Source organism: Ascidiella aspersa, chromosome 7, assembly GCF_963924565.1.
Source record: "Ascidiella aspersa chromosome 7, kaAscAspe10.2, whole genome shotgun sequence".
Taxonomy (NCBI): domain Eukaryota; kingdom Metazoa; phylum Chordata; class Ascidiacea; order Phlebobranchia; family Ascidiidae; genus Ascidiella; species Ascidiella aspersa.
Genome location: NC_139453.1, coordinates 12,252,542 through 12,270,245, shown reverse-complemented (window position 1 = coordinate 12,270,245; position 17,704 = coordinate 12,252,542). Strand labels below are relative to the sequence as shown.

General features: G+C 37.2%; 1 protein-coding gene across 1 annotated transcript; it reads left to right on the top strand.

Moving 5' to 3' along the window:
* The first annotated feature begins 116 nt into the window (after window positions 1-116).
* LOC146137847 (integrator complex subunit 4-like) lies at window positions 117-15,886 on the top strand. The gene is made up of 23 exons (XM_083393232.1): window positions 117-817; window positions 930-1,069; window positions 1,206-1,390; window positions 1,618-1,748; window positions 1,894-2,055; window positions 2,564-2,703; window positions 2,880-2,973; window positions 3,092-3,190; window positions 3,440-3,608; window positions 3,990-4,060; window positions 4,420-4,509; window positions 5,286-5,389; window positions 5,716-5,805; window positions 6,029-6,144; window positions 6,623-6,759; window positions 7,167-7,286; window positions 7,933-8,073; window positions 9,008-9,109; window positions 9,556-9,677; window positions 11,221-11,431; window positions 12,825-12,961; window positions 14,712-14,811; window positions 15,402-15,886. The coding sequence occupies exons 1-23, from the start codon at window positions 746-748 to the stop codon at window positions 15,567-15,569; spliced, it is 2,901 nt and encodes a 966-aa protein (XP_083249358.1). The 5' UTR covers window positions 117-745; the 3' UTR covers window positions 15,570-15,886.
* Window positions 15,887-17,704: the final 1,818 nt, after the last annotated feature.

Below are 17,704 nucleotides of genomic sequence, written 5' to 3'. Positions count from 1 at the left end.
GCGACGACTAACACGAAATGCGGAACGGTTTACGCAGCGAAACTTTGGTATCACCCCTTAATTCAGTCATGTGTTTTTTAACTGGTTCCACGCTTATCACGTGAAGTTGTTGTTGGTCGAGTCCCAGTAGTTCGCGGATCACGAGATCGTTCCACATGATAAATGCCGCAGTCGACGCGCCTTCACGGCCATATTAGCAATAACACAGTTTGCCCTGTTGTTTCGTTTGCTGTTTGCTATGAAGGCCCATTGTTTAACGGAGCTGTTCATCACATTTTTTTCAATTCAAATTCCTCAAACACAACAATCAGTAATTTCGTGACAGGAAATTATGTGCCTCAATCACTGATCAATTTATCAAACCATTAATCTGGATATTCAACCATGTCGCTATGATCTTTAAAACGTGTCTTTTTCTGTACACTCTTAAGAAATCCTGGCTTGGCAAACCAAACCATATAATTTTCATGTTAAATGTATTTTCAAGTTTATCAACATGGTCGGGTAACTTGCAATTCGTCATGTGTTTTTATGTATTACAAACTTAGCTATCACTCCTGGCTATTGGATTTTTAGACATAAACATGTCATCCACACCACCTAAACACAAATAAAAAAAAAAGTAATTTGTTTTTTTGTTTTTCATCTCTGGCAATATATTTATATTTATGCTATTATTGCTGTCTAAAATAAAGCAATGAATGTAAATAGTTTTACATTTTTTTAACAGAGCTGTTAATATAGTATGGCTGTACATTTAAAGAAAAGAGCTTATGAAGAATTTAGCCATGTAATTCAGGAACCTCCAAGACCCCAGGTTATTTGTTATGTTGGTTTGAAGTTCTGTTTCTGTAGGAGACTTGTTTTTAATGTTGCTGAAAACCGATATTTCATAACACTAAATATAAATATTTATGTTTCTGTTTCAGTTGAAAAAATTGCGTCTTTCAAAACAATCAACAAGCACTGATGCAGGCTTTACTACTAGTACAAAGTATGAAGATTATATTTTGAACCTCAATGGAAAATCTTCAAAACAAATTCTGCGGATCCTAGTGCAACTGTCAAAGTACGAAAATGAATATGTTTGCTATTTTTAACTGCCGTAATACATTTTCTATCTAGCTGTTTAAAAACACATTTTTGATCTGGCAATATTTTTTAATTTTATGGTTTCAACTGAATGGTATATATTGTTATTTTAGGAGGTTTCCTGTGCCTGCTGAATACGTTCAACAGTGTATTGAAACCTTGTTAAAACAGTTCAGTGCTGAGAATGACTCAACTGTGCGCACAAAGATTGCTTGGATGTTAGGCCGTTTGTCATGTACCATTGGATTTCACCCCTCCAATACTCTCGAAAGCATCATTGGCTTAATTGATGTGGAAGGTAAATAAATATATTGATAAAAAAACAGCTCCTCTAGTAATTGTAATTCTTTACCAACATTTTGACAACCTATGCAAATAAATAAATAAATAGGTTTGTGAACAAAGTTAGTACTTAATATAAATCTTTTTTATTTTATGTTTTTTAAATCAAAAAGCCAAATTGACATTGCAGCAATATTGCTTTCTATTTCGTAGTTAAAATCTCACTACAATTATTTGTTTCAGTTTCTGGTAAAGTTTTGGCCCAATTATGGTCATCTGCTTTAGCAGTGGCACTGAAGCTATCTCAAAACAAGAATTTTCACAGTAGACTAGTAGAAATGGCCAGTAGTGCATTGCAAGATCACCATCAAGAGGTAAAGAAAAAAACTAACAGCAAGTGTTTAATTATTTCTGCTGCAAAAACTATTTAAAGCATCTTTGTTTTATAAAAATTAATTTTCAACATTGCAAAAGGGACAAAGCACCATGCTTCATATTTAGATGATGCTTTATATTTAGGTCAGATGTCAATGCCTTAAATTGATTGGCAATTTGGCGACTAGCAAAACTGTTGGCAAGCCAACTGACAAAAAGTGGGATCAAGCAAATGTGCACACCCTAGTGGCTGAATATTTTGATGACCCTGAACCAAGAGTTCGGAGCAGTTCACTTCAAGCATTAGTAAATTAAAAACCAGGATTTTTGTTGTTGTGCGACAATCTCTTTAAATATTTATTGAAACTATTAAATGTTTTAAACTTTTGTATTGTTACATTGAAAAGTCCTTGAAAAACCCTATGTTTTTTTAGTCTTTCAATAGCTTTTGAATTTCTCTAGCTTGATATATGTATTTAGAGAGTGCACTTGTAAAACAAACTTTTAAACTATTTAGTATTGTGTTGACCGTAGGATTATACTGTTTTGCTTTCAATTATATTCAAATCATGTCAAGTGTTTCACTGTTGGGTCTTAAAAACTATGGATTTTCCTTAAAATGTCTTATATTTTATTAAAATGTGTGGCAACCATTTGTTATAGTTTTGCACTTCTAATGTGTGCTATTTTGCATTACATATTCAACTAATTGTTGTCCACTATGTATAAAATAGGATAAGTACACATTTACACTAACTCAGACTTAAAAATATTTTTATTCAGTAAAAGTAAAAGACACACTTTGTTGCAACAGATATTAATGCACCAGAGAGGCCAGCAACTTGAGTTTTCTGTTTATGACCAAGCTTGCTCTTCATTGAATGACGATTGTGAGCAGGTGCGCTTCACCGCAGCACAACTAGTTTGGATACTCAGTCATATTTACCCTGAGAAGTATGCTCCTGTAAAATTTGTGGCCTTTTGTTTGTAAATCCGAAATTAAACTGGATATTTTATGTTGAATATGTCTAACAGCACAAAACATACCTAGAAACGTTTAATATAAAAAAGAAAACGTTTAATATAAAATTAAAACATGTAAATATTTACAGTTAAGTTGTTATTAACAGTTATATAAAAGCACCCTTTTCTGATGACAAAATGAGGCTAATAGATGATGCTTTTGCCAAAATCTGCAACCTTCTTAACGACAGCTCATATAAGGTAAATTTCAATCAGTATTTAAATAGGAAGCTGCTGCCTCAGTGGTTTTTGTCGTTTTTTAAAGTACTTGACAGCAAAACCCTGTTTTGTTTTACAACTCATTATTTTGTATAACTAGGTGCGAGCTGAATCAGCTAGGCTCCTCGGATCAATGCATTTGGTCAGCGATAATTTCTTATTTCAGACACTGGACAAGAAACTTATGTCTGACTTAAGGGTAAGTGCAAAATGCAAAAGTACACCCCTTTTGCTTTGTTTTTGCTTCAGATTTTTGAGAGATGTTCATACTTAATGTTAAAACAGCTTACTTTTTAGGGTTAAAATTATATACATTTTGCGATTTTTAAACATGTCTTACCATTTTGTACCTAACAAAAAAATATTAATCTCATATACTTGGTTTTAAAAGTAATTTTTTAAATTGTTTTTTTGTTGCATTAAAGTACACCAAAAATTTGGTTTTCAGAAAAAGAAATCGCTTAATGAGCAAGCAAAAGAGGGATTCGTGGAGGAGTTTTCAACTGGGGCGAGATGGGGTGAGGATGCCCCTCGCGAAGCAAATCCAGATGCCAATAACCTGATGAACAGTGGGGCTTGTGGTGCTTTTGTGCATGGCCTGGAAGATGAAATGATGGGTTAGTAGTGGCTAAACATTTTTTGCAAACCTTATGGTTTAGTTGTTGTATCAACATGAATGACACTTTACCTATTTATTAGAGAAAAGAGTCAATTGCTGTGTTACATAAAAGACACTAAATAACAGTTATTGCAATGTTAAATATTGTTAGTATATTTGCTGCTTATCATATATGACAGTTTGAAGAGAGACACTCCTAATTAGTCCTATTTTTGATATACTTCGATCAATAACATAAGTTTTGATACTTACCTTATTTTAATAAATGTTCACTGCCCAGCAATCTATATTTGCCTTTACATTTTTCTGTTTTGTGTTAAGTGGATAATGATCGGTCATCCATTCTCCAACCCTGAATAGTATGCTTAATTATTTTCAGAGGTCAGAAGTGCAGCAGTCGACTCTCTTACCGAGCTTGCTGCCCAGAGAAGCAACCCAAGCTTTGCTCAGGTAAAAAGACATAAAAGTTCTGATTTTACTTTTAAAACATACTTTTAATTACAGAAACAAATTAAGAAATACAATGTCAAATAATTTTTCTTCTGTGTTTACAACCAGCAAGTGTTTCCTTTTTTGCACTGGGTATTTAAACAAAGCATCTCAAATTATTTAGCGTTTAACATAAAGGTTAGCCCGTTTTAGCCATGAATGCAAATGTCGGTCGACGAGTTTTTGTTAAGAGTATTGTTAGTGACTCTGGCGTTGTCCAGGTCAAAATACAATTATAGTTTCATCGCGCCATCCGCCTTCCTTGAAGTACATTACGAGTTTGAGGTTCTAAAGTTCATAGCTTCTACACAAACTCACAGGCCGCTCTCGATTTTCTGGTCGATTGTCTGAATGATGAGATTGAAGCCGTGCGACTGAATGCTGTCAACTCACTACACAAGATAGTTGCGGTATTGCAGAATTGCTCTGATTATTGTTTTTTCTTACGCACTGTCAGTGGCGGCAAATTTTACCTCCTGACAGGAATCATCGCCTTTCACTTCGCTGCTTGACAGGCTGTTAAAGTGAAATTTGTGTTAAATTTCTATATATATTACCATACATGTCGGCGAAAAAGGTTTCGGCAGATCACAACTTGCATTGAATCATAAGCCCGAGTGTTGTAAAAACAAATCATTTTGAAATGAACTACCAGTCAAGTCAAAGTTGAGCCTTTTAAAAAAACTAACAAGTCAAGCTCGTCATCAGTTGCCCGAGTCAAATCCCAGTCAAGTCATTATTAAAGGAAGTCATCTAAAAGTCAACTTCCTGATATAAAAATAAATAGTTAAACTGGGTAAACTCGTCCGACTTATCAGCAAAAATTGAACTGAAAAAGAAAAAAGAACATGCAGCAATCTAAATGATTTACGTACAAAACTTAAGATAAGTAGAAAAATTTAATAATAAAATGTTAAATGTAAACACATAAATTCAACCAGTCGTTTGACTTAATGAGTTGAGTCCAATTTAAATAATTTGTCCAATATACTTAAGTCAAGTCAAATCATTTTGCCAAAGCGACTTTAGTCAAGTCATGTAAAAACAGTGACTCAAATTATTACAACACAGCAAAGCTCTAGACAAATATTTAAAGTTGCAAACAAATGCTTAGTGAAAATCCTGTTGCATATCATTGTACACACGTTTTGTGGCATCCAACAGAAAGTCGAATCTTATTCCACAGCACGTCACCCTCTTGGAAGACCAGCTCGACAATGTTCACGCGGCAATGGAGGACGCCGCCAAGGAAATTAGGGAGGGAATTCACCACTTGCTCAGCAGCTGCAGGTTAGTGCAGTATTAAAATGCAACGTAAATGTTTTGACTTCTTATACATTATGTTGTTAATTAATGGATTTACAATTCATCTTATTTCTTTGTTGACAGTTGCTGTATGTTGAATGTGTCACCTTGTTTCGCGTTTCAAATATGGGCCATATAACATAAAACCTATAATAGCAATTTGATTTAGACCATTTTTTTGTTGCTTTTAGCGATATTAGGTCAATAATACCTGTTAAAATTCCCTAATTTTTTTAATTATTTTAGTTTGTCTGTTACCATCAATTAAAAATTGTTTTCTCAGAAAAGAAAACAAAACAATTTTGTTGCAGCCTGATGTCGAAAGCGTGCCTATTTGATACAGTTTTAATGCTTCTCAAAAATCTCAACAAATATCCGCAAGACAGAAGATCAGTTTGGAGGTTTGTTTTAGCAACCCTCGTTTTAGTGAAACTGTTTTACCAGTCATTATGGCTGGACATATTTCGGCCTTTTAGAACAGGTAACACATACAATTTAAACAACGCCTTTAATTCTTCAAACCAGGAGTGCAAATTTTTCGGCTGATTTTATGAATGTTTAGCGTTATTTTGCCTTTGGTCATCTTGTTTTCAGCAGTAAAGCTCTCTTTGTCTTGCGTTACAGCACCCAACAAAAGTTGGGAGAGCACCACAGCCAGTTGGTTTACCTCCTGGTACCTCAACTACTCTCGTGTCACCCCTACTTCGACACTGCTGAGCCGCAGATGGACGACCCGAGCTGTATCCTTTATTCTTCGCTTTGATTTTGCCATAGCCCACTGCCCTATCTTATGTTAACACAGATTTTTGAGCTGCTTAGTCGAATTGTTGGCCCTGTAACAATTAATATCCTCAATTTTGGTACAGGGCCAACAATTAATAAACTTTATTGGAATATTGATTTTTCTGACCAAAGTTCTGTGGTACACAACGTGTAGACCAGGTGCATAAAGTGTGGCAGGTGAAAATTGTCTTTTTGGGTGACACGGATTTACAGGATTAGAATTTTTCACTGAAAGCCATCCCGAAAATGTATTTTAAAATCAAGAACGGTTAAATACGTTACGCACTAGTACTTCGGATGTCTTACCTGATTCTAGATCTAAATTTTGCCCAAACCCCAAAAGTAGTGCACATCTGCGCGAGATGTTTCGGAAAGAATATAGCTTGGCGGCTTTTATACGTTTTGGATTCCCTTCCTTAACCGAGACTCCACCAGACATTGCAATTCTAATCTTGGTGTTCAACGCAGCTAAGCACTGCCCGGCCATGACTCAGCTCTTTCCCGAGCATGTGATTCGGCATTATCAGTACTTGCGTGACAGCATTCCGGACCTGGTTCCACAGCAGCTCAAGGTTCGCTTTAGTTTTTCGAAACACCATGCAATTTAATATGCTCGACTTTTTATAAAACGGCCTAACTGGGACTTTTTTCTAACAATTAGATATACATTTTCGTTGTTTAAATTGAACCATTAAAACGCCATGGCGGAATATTTTTTCTAACCTAATTTGTGAACAGCTGATCTACATTTAAGTTACATCTAAATTTAGGCAAACCACAAATGCCCTCTTGTCCATTGGACAAGTTTTTAGCCAAAAAGAGCATTGTACAACGTGTGACGTGTCAACAGATGACACAAGCAACCTTACGATAACAATGAATTGCGAATTGAACTTCGAATTCAATGTATTCTCTTTGCGAGAGTTATGTGTTGAATTTTTGCTTCTGGCTAATTCAGTAATGTATTGTTCACATGCAGTTGACCACCTTTACCGCCGGAGTGGATCTCTGCCTTCAGTCGCCGCCCAGAAGCACAGACAGAGGCTCGGATCCCGTCACATTTCTAGAAAGGGCGATGGCCAGGGTCAAAAACCTTGCTGTGAGTTGATGATAGGGATGTTCGATACTTGACATTTTAATCTAAAACCGATACTCGATTTTTTGAGCAAAAAGTATTGCGATCCGACTCAATACCATATTACGTGGTTACTGTGCTTAGAGAAACAAAATAGTTGAAATTGATACGTTTAAAGTATTTTTTCCATATTAGGCAAACATTGGCTTTGGTGGAGCTTATTTTGCGATATTTTGATAAATTTACCTTTGAAGGTAGAAATCGCGGCCTTTAATATCGGACATATACCTATCTGATGTTGAATCTACTTTATTTACATTTTCAGCCATGTTTTATCCCTGCGTTTATTCGCAAATCATGGCTGAAACTCCTGGCATCGGGTATCGGCTCCGAACCGATTTAATTGGAAACCGTTATAACTTATCATTAATCTAATTTATTTTCATTTTTAGCCATACTTATTAAGCAAATAGTCATTTTGGCAACATTTGCGCAGTTTTTGTGTCTGCTGAGACACTTTTCCACGCTTCTTTACACCAAATCACTTCCGAGCGCGTTTTTGGACTCTTTTTACGCAACATAATGTCATACTATTTAATTATAGTACAATCGGCGGCACCATGACGCCACCCTGTGTGCCAATCAATCACATTTTCATTTCCATTGGCAGAGTCTCGACCAGGTCACGCAAAAGTCTCTCCTGGAATGCACTATACGTGATCTGAGGCACACCGCGCAAATGTCTCCCAGCCTTGCTTCAACCGCCCAATGCTCGGCCGACTTCCTGCAAGCTCAACTACTCTTGTCAAAGGTTTGGAACATTTCGCAAGGCGTTTTTTACCTCGGTCAAATGTGACGCTCAGTTTAAATCGCTATTTTGAAGTGACTGTTTCAGCGTTTAGTGCTGCTAATTTAACTACACGCTGCCCGCTTTTTGAGGTAAAAATTGATAGCTTCGCAGTGCCCACGTCTTAGACGCGTTCTCCGAATAAATCTGACTTTACTGAAGCAGGCCCCTAATAAACATACCCTTGAACGATTTCTTAACCTCCGAAAAGAGTCCCATCACTTAGTTGACATTGCTCGTCGCATTTATTTACAATTACAAAAGTAGCCAGTACGTCTTGGCGCGTACAAAAGCTTAAACGTCGAAACGAAAAAAATGGAATGGCGAGTAGCAGAGACCTCGCTGCGCTGAGTGCGTTTGTCACACGAAAGTGGGGTAGTGACGTATAGAAAGAACGTCTAGGCAGGTTAGTAGAATTCATCTGGGTATGTATGCGAATGTCCTGACCTAACTTAAAAATAAACTTCTAAGTACACTTTTATACTTACATATAAGCCCCAGGGGGTAAATTTCCTCGTTATAGGGTGTAAATCCAAGGATAGGTATTCGATCTCTGAATATTCTGGCTTTCATTATAAAATCCAAAGCAAGAAACCGACTTGAATCTGATATTCGTTGTGCATTGCCTTCTACTTTACCAGACATCGAACAACTGGCTGCCAAAAAGCAAGGGCAGCCGTCGCACTGAATATAACTGATGTAATTTGTTACTTTTTTTTGTTAAATGAGCACCACTTTTTTATGTATTGGGGGTAAATCTGATATTCATCTTTGGTAAAAGGGTAAAACATACAAAAAATATTAAGAACTGGTTTACGGGGTTTACGCATTAACAGCCACGAAAGCAAACCAGGCGACAGTGTTTTATCAAACCAGCCTATAAATTCTTCTTCTACAGGCTGTAGATTCGAAGCGATGGGTGGGATCAAGTCAGATGAGCGCCCAGCACCTCGCCTTTGCCCGTCCAGCTGCCACACAAATCATCCAACTTACGCACGAGGTAGGTTTCGAACAAACCAAGAAAGCGGTTTTAAGGAATAGAGGCGCTTTGCTCGAAAAATCAAGCAAGCTTAAGAAACGCATTGAAATAATTTGTTCTGCATTTTGTGTTAAACACAAACTCGTCTCACCAACTACCGTTTGTTAAAAGCAATACATTGCGAGGTGACTTCGGACGTTGGCAGATTTTATACTGAATCGTGTAACGAACCGTTTGATGCTCAACATAAAAAATAAAATGTTTTAAATAAAACTTTATTTTAATTGAAATTGCCTATTATGGTTGGCTGACAGACAACCCATTTAACGCTTAACATTGAAGAAAATTGATAGCAACCCTTTTAACGCTTCACATTGAAGAAAATTGATAGCAACCCTTTTAACGCTTCACATTGAAGAAAATTAATAGAAATCGTTTGTTTTTGTACTTAAACTGACACATTTTAGCTGGAACACCTGTACGTGGGCCTGAGCACCGCCGAGATTTCGCTTGTGAAGCAGGTTCAGCTCAAAGCACAAGCGCTTCTATTTCTTATCAATATCCAGGAATCGTCGCAAACCAGAAAAAGGTATTTGTTGAATTAATTTTGATGGCAAAAGGTTTTCCAACAATTTTAGCTTACGGCACACTTCCAAAAAACAACAGTATTAGGTACACTATGCACGGATCTGTAATGTAGCTTAATAATAAATTTCAAAGCCAAAAAGGTTGATTTTTGCAAACCCGAAGTGCTCGGAAGGGCTTCAGACGTCTTCAGATTGCGGCTACTCGAGTCGCTATCTATTCAAGACTGCAGCCCTGAACTAAACGTCGACACCTTATCTACACCGCTCTACCTATTCAACACCTAAAGGCTCCAACTGTAAAAACTCTGATGATAACAATTGCGTCCTGCCTTTTATAAGTGAAGCTTTGATTTGCTTTTCAGTCACACTAACTGAAGATGATACAAGTTCGTATCGAAACGTCTTAATCAAGATGCTGTCGATCTACACGACCTTTTTGGCTTTGAAATTTATTATTAAACAACAATATTATATATGGACAATCGTCCTTAATTCACCGAAAGGCATCGTAAGACATCTTGATATTAGTTTTTATAATGTATCTTGTGCTCTCGCATGCTTTTGCGCATTCAAATTGTCTCGTATGCTTTTGCGCATTCAATTGTAATGCTAACAGGCTATCTTCAAATATTACTATAAGTTTCGTGGCGTACTTAAAAAATCTCACGAGGCACACTAGTCTTTGAAAATTACTGTTTAATGGCCTTAAAACTGAGGTTTTATAGTAAAAAATGTTATGGCTAATATGCTGAAATTTATACTCCATAACATTTTGACAAAGACACTTCCAAAACTCGGATTGTTTTACTTGCTTTAATCCATCAGGTTTTTATTTCATAACTTTTTTGTAAAGTACTGGGCGCCTTTTAAATAGCTATTACTAAAATCAGTTGGCCTCATTATGTTTGGAGTACTACTTCTGATGCAATTTGTAACAAATATTTACGTTCTAAAAATAATTGTAATTTTCACCAATATGTTTTTTAAATAATGAATAAAAAAACTTGCTATTTAATGTTGTACTACGAAGGGCTAGATTAAACTTTATACCCATGTGTATTACATAGCTTAAGTCGTATTCTGTGTTATTTGGTGATCTAAAAATATCTAAAAAGCGTGAGCCTGTTTTTTGTGCTTGTCCTAGGTGAAAATAGTGTTTAAAACAGTGCTCTTCAACCTTTTTTTTTCCGAGCGCAGCTGCCGAAGTTTTACAAACTGTCGGTGATAGTTTGATAATGGTTGCAGGCTTCTTGCAAGTACTATTGCGTGTCATAAAACAGCATTTAAATAAACATGACAAAACAGAAAAGAAAGTATTTAATGACTGTTTTCTCTTTAGAAATGTCAAATATTAATCGTTCATAAAAAGTTTGTGATGTACCCTTGAATACCTTTTCGTACTGGTGCACCCCATGCATATTTTGGTGCACCGTGCCTACCGGTTAAAGAGCACTGGTCTAATGCCATAATAAAAATACTCTCTCTTTTATTTAGCAAGTGGCAAGGTGGGACCAGCGGTTGGTCGGGCGCGGAGAAGCTCGCGAGCGCCACGAAGCTTCTGGAAGATTTCCTGGCCGTTGTCCAATCGACCCAAGCCTTCCTGGCCGAGCGCAACGCGACGCCCGACTCCTTTTCCAAGACCTGCTTTAACGAGCTCATGAAAATCGGCTCAGCAAAGAAGCTTGGTCTGGCCGTCAAGCTGCTGCAACCTCTGCTCGCCAACTACAGCGTGTCGACCGTCGACTTGAACAGCAAGGTGAGGGCGTTGGTTTTGGCGCGCCATTTCTTGGATTTAAACTGCCTCGTATTTTTTTGAGCTTTTAGTTTGGCAAATCGTTTTTTAAACCCTTGTATTGCGTTTTATCACTTAGCAAAACACTTTAACAACTTTTTTGTCTAAATTTACCTATTCGTTAGTATTGACTAGCCGCTCTTTGTCCGCATAATTTACGAGCTAACTTCAAAGGGTAAACGTAGCGTATTTAAATCATCCAACACAAAACAACGCTGAAACTATGAAAAACGTTTCAACTATAACTTTTTTCTTTATTGAAATTGCGCATTTATTAAAGTTGGTTTAAAGTGCTCCATTTTAAAGCTTTATATTTAAACAATTTAAAAGCATAAAGTTTTTCAACAATCACATTGGCCCGTCTTTACGCTCTTAATGTTTTGTTAAAGGTCACTTAGCAAAACAGTTTACCTTTTTTTGGTCTAAACAAAGTAAACGAACCTATTCGCGAGGAGTTACTTGGCAAGCTTATAATCCACTTATTTTCTTGAATTATTTTAATAACTGCTGTTTAGGCGGAAATGATAGGCAAATTAAGGGTTTGGCCAAACTGGTCCGACTTTAAAACGGGCCGGCAAAAATGTCACGTATCGCAGCGACGTATGCCGCGCACGACTTACGGTTCGGTAACAACTCGTGAAGATTTGTTTCCTATCACATCGGGTTGCGACACTTTTAGTCAAATATATCATGTGTGTCGGACTGTTTGAACATTGATACTTGAAATACTGCACGTTTAAACAAACAGTTTGACTTTAAACGAATGCGACCGACGTTAAAAACAAGTCGACAAACGAACTTTAAAAAACAAAACCGTCCTTTTTGTTGTTGCTACCGATATATTTTGGACCCCGAAAATATGTGTTTGTTAAGGTGGTATGGATAAAGCGGCGTAACATTGTTTGTGCTTTATGTCAGCAAAATAACTTGCGAGACTGTACGGCTATCCACCGAGACCAATGTTCTATGTAAAAATTGTTTTACATCAAGTAAATATTTAATGTTTAAGTATGAAAGAATATATTTAAGGCTAAATTACACAGTCCTAATATATATATTAAAAACTTTAGTAGAAATTATAAGTTAGTAGAATTACTTAAACACATATGTTTATGGACATGTCAGAAATTTTAATGTATGAGAGCTTTGTATCGGTGCCGCGTTTAATCTTAAAACCGACAAAATTGTATTTCTGCTTGCCGCCACGCTCAGTAAATCTCCACCACTCGAGGGCACACTTGTACAGTAAAATATCCGCTGTGTGTCGCACGAGACCAATCGGAGAACCGCCGCTTCGATACAAATAATCAAGCAAGTTTGATTGCCGACAGCGTCCTAAACTATTTATTTTGTCCAGGTGGTCAGATGCCAGATCACGATCCACGAACCCCGTCCTGGCCTCGACACCCCGATTGTTATAACGGCCGGTCTTGCCGCCAGCCTGTACGTCGATGTCACTATGCAGTACATTTCCGATCCGCTAAGGGATGTCAGGTGAGTGGTCTTTGCGTTTATTTTCTCGTTTTCTCGTTTATTTTGCGTGTTGGAACGTGTGTGAATTAAAATAATTTCGTAAAAAATTATAAATTGACGTTCTCGTGTATCTGTTCAACAATTTTCGGAAAACGTTTTGGTAGAAAAAATTTAGATTCGTAAAAAAATATTTTTTAAAAACGTCAAACTACTTAACTTTAAAATTATACTATAAATATATTTCACTCATGTTACCAGTGTTTTAAACAAGTCAATTTGAAATGACTTTAGTTCAAGTCATTCGTAAAACAACTAAAACAACAAGTTCGAGTACAGTCTTTTCGAATAAATAACACATAAACTCCCAGTCCAAGTCATCGGTTGCCCAAGTCAAGTCCTAGTCAAATCATAATTAGAGAAAGTTAACAAGAAATAACTGAAGTAAAACATAGCATTTACACAACATATAGAAATCAAATTGTTTCATGTGCCCAAATTAAAAAAAATGCTTAATAAATCACTTCATTTCAAACAAGTCATTTATCATAAGCCTTAAGTCAAGTCATTTGTCCGCAAAAGGCTTTATTCAAATCAGGTCATTTGAAAGCAGTGACTTAAGTCATTACAAGACTACCTATTATCCCATCATCAGTTTCTAAAAACACAAGAAAATATAAAGCAAAAAGTACGCAAATAACGTATAACATCTAAACCAGTGGTTCCCAACTTTTTGATCCCGTTGTTTAGTTTTCATCAACTTGAGCGACCCCCTAATTTTAGTGTATTTCACATAAATCAATTAGAACCTTGCTAACATATTTAGCGGACTTGGCAAATATGTCCGAATTAAGGTAACAAATGTTATTGTAATGACGTCAGAAATAACAATAAAAAATAATCAGAGACAGCCAGTTAATGTCCAGCAAAAGCGAACTTTTAGACGCAAAGCGAACACGTGCGTCAAAACTCCTGCCAGCTGCGAATCCGCTAAGTGTGCAATCGTTAACTTCAAGCGAACAACTAAACCAAGAACGTGAAATGCATGTGATTGATAAGTTTAGCAGTATAGAAGGAGCAACATTCGCTAGTCTAACGTTTAGGTTTGTATGGCTTTTGCTGCAGTGAACCAGTCGTGTTTATGACGTCACCATTATAGTTTTCAATTAATGAATCAAGCATAGCTTCAGTCAAACAATGTCTAATTAAAATGAATGGACGCTCGGACTGTAACTTTAGCTTGTTGTGCATACTTTAATCCGTGTGGGGTCGCGCAAGTCATCGAAAACTTAAACGGTGTCGCGAGAACAAAAAAGTTGGGAATCACCACTGTTCTAGGGTCAGTCATTTCGCGAATATAATGTTTTATTGTTTAACGATTTGGGCTCTTATTTGATACCAATAAGCCAATGTTTAACTAGCACAGACGCTTGCTGTAACAATATAGATGGGTACTGGGTTTACTTAAGAATTTATCAAACAAATTTGCTATGTTTTTGTCGAGGTAAGACGGGCTACTTTTGCAATTGGCCAAAGTTTTAGTTTATTCCCCCATGTTTGTGACTGCTGAATGTTATGTACAAAGGCCGCATGGTATGCACAAAGGCAAATGGCAAAAATCCATCTGTTCATCAGTAAAATGAGCAAGTTTCGTGAGTCCAATGGACAACTGAAATTAGTTCGGTTCGTAATGAGGCGAAATGTCTATTAGAATCGACTAGTTTTAAAACAAAGGACGCGTTTTTTTAAACCTTGTTTTTATGTTTATTTGCAGAATTAAAGTCGTCTACCCAGATTTGACCGAACAACACTTTGCCTTGCTAGCCACGGATGTGAAACAACTTAAGCCGTTCACGCACAGCATACAATCAAAAGTGAGCTTCCATTTCCGGCGCTTCGCGTAGCTCAAATCGATGTCAACTGGTTGTAGAGCATTATGTCACCTTGCTTTAGAATAATCATACCACGATGATATTACTCATGTCCGGTGTTGTGTTTTTTACTTTACGCTGTTAATTTGTTGAACATGTTTCTACAACAACAACCGCAAATAGCATTTAGACCAGGGGGCAACATACGACCTGTCAACGCAAATCTCGACCTATATTACAAATTGGGCACGAGGCCACTCAAATCTTGTTCCTGCCTCGAATGTAGCATGTAGTTTAGACCCCTTTGAACTGCAAAATAGCATACCTTGCTGTGGTATCCCTGATTGTCAGTCTTTGCGGTTGTTATTATAAAATGCGTCGTACACAAGTGTACATAGTTTAAATTTACCGGCCCGCAGAAACATTTCTGTTTGGTTTGGGCTCGCGAATAGAAAAGGGTTGCCTCACCCCTGTTTCAGACGATACTTTTTTAGAGAATTTTGCCACCAAAATCAACGTAAAAAGCGATCTTGATTTTAAGTTTTGTTCCGTAAAGTCATTTAACATGGCCTTGTATTTTTTTCTCATCGCAGGTATTTCTCAGCCATTCGCAATGGACCGATTCGTGCGTCGTCAAGTTGTCCTTCGTGAAGGTTTTTACAGAAGATTCCCTACCTGGCGATAACGCCAACGTTGGCGAAGTGGCGCTTTGTAAGCCGATCGACGTTCCTTTTCATCCGAAACCGCCTTCGCGAGTTTAACTTCGCCCGCTTTTAGCTTTTAATTAATAAAACAGGCGCACCCTTAATAAAAGCACAGTGTCGGTTTCGACAATGTTCTGCGTCGAAAGCGTTATTTTAGCAAGTTGTGCGATGTGCATGCTTTCGGCTTGCAAAAAACAATCCGTTTAGAAATGTGAACATTTTGTAAATTTGAATGTGGTTCTTTTGATTACCGCAAGACACCACATTTTTGTTTGGCGCAAAGTCTTTTCGAGGCTTTGGAGTCCCAAAATGCCTTTTCGTTATTCGAATTGACTCCAGTTTTTAAGCTATTGGACATTAAAATATTTTTGATATTGTCGTCGAAAGAACCAAATTAAAAAAGGTTGAACCAGTCCATCACAAAAAGAGAGAGCTTAAAAGTCATGACGATGTGCATGCAGCTTTGTGTTGCAAATATTGCAAAAACGTTAATTGTAAAACTGTACATTTTGCTGATCACTTTACATTTACATGATTCCTAAATAATCTCACCAAGCTTAATTTGGCATAAAGCTGCGAGATCCAGACAAGTTTTGGGCTTCTCATAAGGTTTGTAAATGATGCACTGAAACCCTTCGTTTCTGAACTCAAGGTAAATCGAAAGGGGCACACAATAAGACCTAAAAAAAGCAATAATTATTACTTAAACCAGAAAAAGCTATACCATAGTATTAAAACCAACGTCATAACCAAGCTAAAAATATCCTCGGCATATTAAGGACGTAATCGTCTGAATTATACAAAAACTTATCGGAAAAAGGCCTAAATAGCCCAAATAACTGCAACTGTAGGGAGAGGGTATCAGAATATCGGGGGCAATTGCGTCTGACATAGGCCGTTTTAGTGTCGACGTTTAGGCGCCGCTGTTTTGGCACCGAATTTTTGTCCCTGTTTGGGGTTATTGTTGTAGTAGGTGGGGTTAGAAAATGGATTAGGGTTGAAATTAATCAGGGGTATTAGTGCAGTACTTAGGTTGTGGTTGGGTAAAATGTTGCATAGGCCTGATTCTAGCCATTAGGTTTTATTCCCACGGGTTTAGGACTTGTTTCGATCAATCGTTATTACGACAATTTGGCGTTAGTCCTTTGGTTTATGGCTGGAGTCTATCAAAGGCAATGAGGTTTGGAGTAAGTATAGTATGAAGGAAGCCTTAGAATGAACTTAACGATTGCTATGTACTTCTGTATGGCGAACAAGTCCGCATGGAATCGAAACAATGTTAAGTTTTTAGGAAACTAAAAAGGGTTTTGCAAGAATAAAAGGTTCGGAACCACTGGTTTAGTATACCTTCAACCAGGGCTGCGAAGTATAGGTTAAACATAACCCGAGTCCGACTCAATAAAATAAACCATAGTCCAACTCCGGCCAAGTGTGTGACTACAGCCTGTGTTTCACCCGTAGAAAAACGACGCATGTCTGTTTGTGCTTGTAATTATAGCGTGTTCGCCTGGTATAGAGTGTTAAATATTTCACCACGATACTCTTTTCCTTTTGGCCTGCCTGGCAAATCCAGTCGGCATTTTGATTTAGCTAATCCCCAACGCAGTCGCTCTTGTGCTATTTATTGTCACGCGGCTTCTGTATAAAAAACTGTTTACAACAAACGCATGGCTTACTTGCGAGACGCGTTTACTACGCTAGCTGCTTTATTGAAAGAGGAGTTATGCTGAATTTTTCGAATAAACAATAAATTTATAAGCGACCTGACAGTATACACTTTGAAATGCAATGGCAGTTTGTTTTGTCTTAATTTAGTGGAGTTCGGATAGCACGGTGGTCATGTCCCCTTGTTGTATTGTAATATACACATTAACAATGGTTGGCAAATATCGACCATATCCTATTCCGCCTTTACAAGTTGCAGTTTGCGGCAATTTGAGTTTTAAAACTTGGCATTGCGCACGTCGGACTTACGTAGTTTTGCATAGTCTGACTCCATCAAATAAAGCGACTCCGCAGGCTGCAGCCCTGCCTACAACTCGACAAGTTAACAGGTATCGGTTTCTTGCCTCTAGTTTTTCGGTTAATGTAAATATGTTTATGTGGATGACGATGGTGAAATATATGTGTTGTTTTTGTGTTTATAAAATATCTCTTCTGTGTTTGTGCAACGATAAGGCAAACATACTTTG

Bases quoted from the DNA above. Each gene is read 5' to 3' on its own strand.
- LOC146137847 (XM_083393232.1), top strand. From the start codon at position 746: ATGGCTGTACATTTAAAGAAAAGAGCTTATGAAGAATTTAGCCATGTA. The intron at 6,760-7,166 runs GTTCGCTTTAGT...GTTCACATGCAG, and splicing joins TGGTTCCACAGCAGCTCAAG to TTGACCACCTTTACCGCCGG. The intron at 9,110-9,555 runs GTAGGTTTCGAA...GACACATTTTAG, and splicing joins TCATCCAACTTACGCACGAG to CTGGAACACCTGTACGTGGG.